A 3,257-nucleotide genomic window follows, 5' to 3' on the forward strand; every position below is an offset into this window, starting at 1 on the left:
ATAGAAGGGATAGTGACTGGGCAGATCAATACTGGAGCTGTTTCACTTCCTTGCTAATTCCGTTTCACAGTAAGAAAACTGGATATGTTTCCTTTCTCATCTCTCTTTCCCTATATAAAAATCTGTGTTTTATTTCAACTTTGTTATATATGCAAATTACCAGAGCTAAGAAAGGCTTGAACCTGAGTTAAGGTAAAAGAGGGGGGAAAAAAGACACATCCCAAACCAGTTTCATTTATGTAATGAAAATACACAATCAACAGAAACACAACAAGATTTTTTTTGCGAAAAATATTTTTAAATAAATTTTTCTTTTTTTCTTACATTCTGATATACATATGTAACAAGGTTTATGGCACTGTAACCAGAATCAAATCAGAAAAAAAAAAAAAAAAAAGGTAAAAGGTGGGAAGGAAAGTAATTGACATATTGTTGAATTCCTTTCTATCTCCAAGCTGGCAAATTTGCACTATTTGTCTACCATTCAGCTGCCAGCTCTAACTTGTTTGCACACTTAAAACATCATATTATTGCACAAGAAGCCAGTGAAGGCATATGGTATAATGGTCAATTCCTCACTATTTCAAAAAAAGTCTCTTAAACCCAGAGAAGGAAAAAAAAAAAAAATCCAGAGCATGAAACACACAAAATCAAAGGTATCCTTTGTCTCTTTAAAGAATGCCTGAAGGATTCTTAGACCACTTAAGCTGCCCTGATCTTCTCTTTGCACCAGTGAGCACAACAGGGCTTGGTTTGGTTGGGTTTTTGTTTTCTATGTGGACAGCCCAGGTGGGTCCCAGGCCTTGGTGATTCAATGCCTCTTCTATTTACTTTTGGTTCTTTTTAATTGGTTTAAAGTGTGTAGTATCTTCGGTCTATGAACCTGCACAGACTATTTAGTCATAAACTCTACAAATAGCTTAAAAGGATAAGGGGGACAAACAAGTTGTATTATATTTTTATTGTTGGCTTTAAAAAATTACTTCTTTAACCTCCTTAATTTGTCAGTTTGTGGGAGGTGAATCTCAATGGCGTCAAAAGTTATAGTCTTCTCACACTTGTTAAAAATAAAGTGTTTAAACAAGTTTGTTTCCATTCACAAACTTTACTCCCAACTAAGAAAAAAAAAAAAAGAAGAAGAAGAAAAAAAAAAACCAGAATCCATCCTCCTTCCTCATTGTCTCCTAATGGAGAGCAGCAATCCTTTCCATCCAGACCATTGTTACACAACCGTCTCCACGCCCATCAGCTTTGGTGTAAGGATTCTCGGTGTCACACCGTTGTTTAGGTCTTCCTCGAATTCTAGCAACTGCCCCATGAAGTTAAGGTTTGGGGAGATAATTGGTCGTTTGCCTTTGACAAATTTATAAGCATCAGTCATGGTCATCCGAGTGTGCTTCATCAAGTAAGCGATGACAATGGTGGCAGAGCGGGACACCCCAGCCTGGCAGTGGATGAGAAGCCCCTTCCCACACTGGTGAGCTTCCTCTGAAAAAAGGGAGAAAGACAAGAGATGAAGGGCAGACGGAAGGGAGAGGCACAGAGAGAGAAACTTTTATCTAAATTTTGCAATGCCTTATTTTGTAGAGAAATAATGAATTAAAAGTGTTTTAAAGCCAAGTATAATCTACTAGTTCATTATATATATTTATGTCACAACTTCCAGAACTGGCTAAAGTTGATAGCAGCATGAACAAGAAGCTATACATCTACATTTAAAGAGAGGGAACAGTTTGCTTCATAGGTGACAGTGGCCTAAAGCCAGACCTATAACACAGTTAACTTTCACGCTGAACAAGCTACTGATTAAGTCAACTCTAACAGTCATTGAACCTCTCTCTTAAATGTCTTGTTCTCTTATTTTCTGGAATTATACTACTGGAAAAAAAAAAAGAATAAAGGAGAGAGGGAGGGGAAATATTATACCAACACATGAAAATATACACTTACACACATATATGTATATGTATGTGTATGTGTGTATGTATGTATGTGTGTGTGTATGTTATACATATATATAACAGTTCCTTTGTGGATTAAGGATGTTAATTCCAATTTTTGGTTGTGTGACTTAACAAACCTAAAGCTAGTAACAACAACTCTCTCACTTGTAATAGAGAAAAAACACTTTCTTTATTCTATAGAATTGCTCTGTACAGGAATGGGCATTAAATGGATAAGAGTTTTAGTCTTACTAAACCCTGATTAAGGTTAAAGGAATAAAGCTAAACTAGAAACATGCTATGTTCAGCTTCTCCCCAGAAAATCCAGTTGTTGCAAAGTTAACTAAAGGCCAGTAGTATACAGGCCCGGGGTGTCACCTCTCAAGCGTTCAACCCCATTTGCATCCACATATGACATTCCAATGTGGCAATAATGAAGAAGATGGAGGAATCCCAGCAATGGCTCAAAATCCAGAGCAATTGAAAGAGGAAGACTTGCTAAGTTTTCAGATATATTAAAAGCTCAGGACAATAACATGTGGGCACTGCCTGAACAGATTCTTAACGACATTTCTAGACTCTAACGCATCCCTAAGCAAGCTTCCTTGAAGGAACACCAATTAGATAAACAGGTAGAGAAGGAGAAGGAGTAGAGAGAATAGCGATTTCACCTAAACTACATCTACTGGCTAGCCACCAGTAGACCAAGAAAAAAAAAACCTGACGTAAATTTTCATCTTAAAAGTTTACAGATGAGGTTTACTTCTCATAGTCAACAGTATTTCAAGAAAAGTAAGCATCTCTCTTTTTCAACCTTTTCCCTTCAGCACACAGTATTTAGCTCTAAGTCAAGACCAGAAAGCATGGTGGTGAGATAATGAGCTTCCAAGTGCCTGGCTGGACCACCGGTTCCACTACACACACTTGATTCAGAAATAAATAAACTGGCATAAACACTAAACTTAGATGCTGCTTAATTTATATTAGACTCTCAGTGAAAGCTATTATGTTTATAAAACCTGCTGTGTTTTTCCTAATGCAAGACTGTAAGATTTCAGTTTATCCAATAATATAACAATGACAATAAAATTGTGCCTATGCAGGTTGTGATTTGGAGTTGTTCTTCAGGCTGAATGCTATTTGTTATTGGTCTTGTTTTCCTTTAAAAAAAAAAAAAAAAAAAAAAAAAAGAGATTGAGTAATCTATAAGGAATGTGAGGATTTCAGTTTATCCAATAATATAACAATGACAATAAAATTGTGCCTATGCAGGTTGTGATTTGGAGTTGTTCTTCAGGCTGAATGCTATTTGTT

General features: G+C 36.3%; 1 protein-coding gene across 1 annotated transcript in view; it reads right to left on the reverse strand.

Annotated features, from left to right (window-relative positions):
- Positions 1 to 225: 225 nt before the first annotated feature.
- Positions 226 to 3,257, reverse strand: part of DUSP10 (dual specificity phosphatase 10) — a 41,415-nt gene continuing 38,383 nt past the window's right edge. The window contains exon 4 of the mRNA XM_011929471.1: positions 226 to 1,488. Coding sequence (XP_011784861.1) covers positions 1,223 to 1,488 — 266 coding nt within the window. The 3' untranslated portion in view covers positions 226 to 1,222. The remainder of the gene's footprint in view (positions 1,489 to 3,257) is intronic.

The sequence above is a fragment of the Colobus angolensis genome, unplaced genomic scaffold, assembly GCF_000951035.1.
Source record: "Colobus angolensis palliatus isolate OR3802 unplaced genomic scaffold, Cang.pa_1.0 Scaffold81, whole genome shotgun sequence".
Taxonomy (NCBI): domain Eukaryota; kingdom Metazoa; phylum Chordata; class Mammalia; order Primates; family Cercopithecidae; genus Colobus; species Colobus angolensis.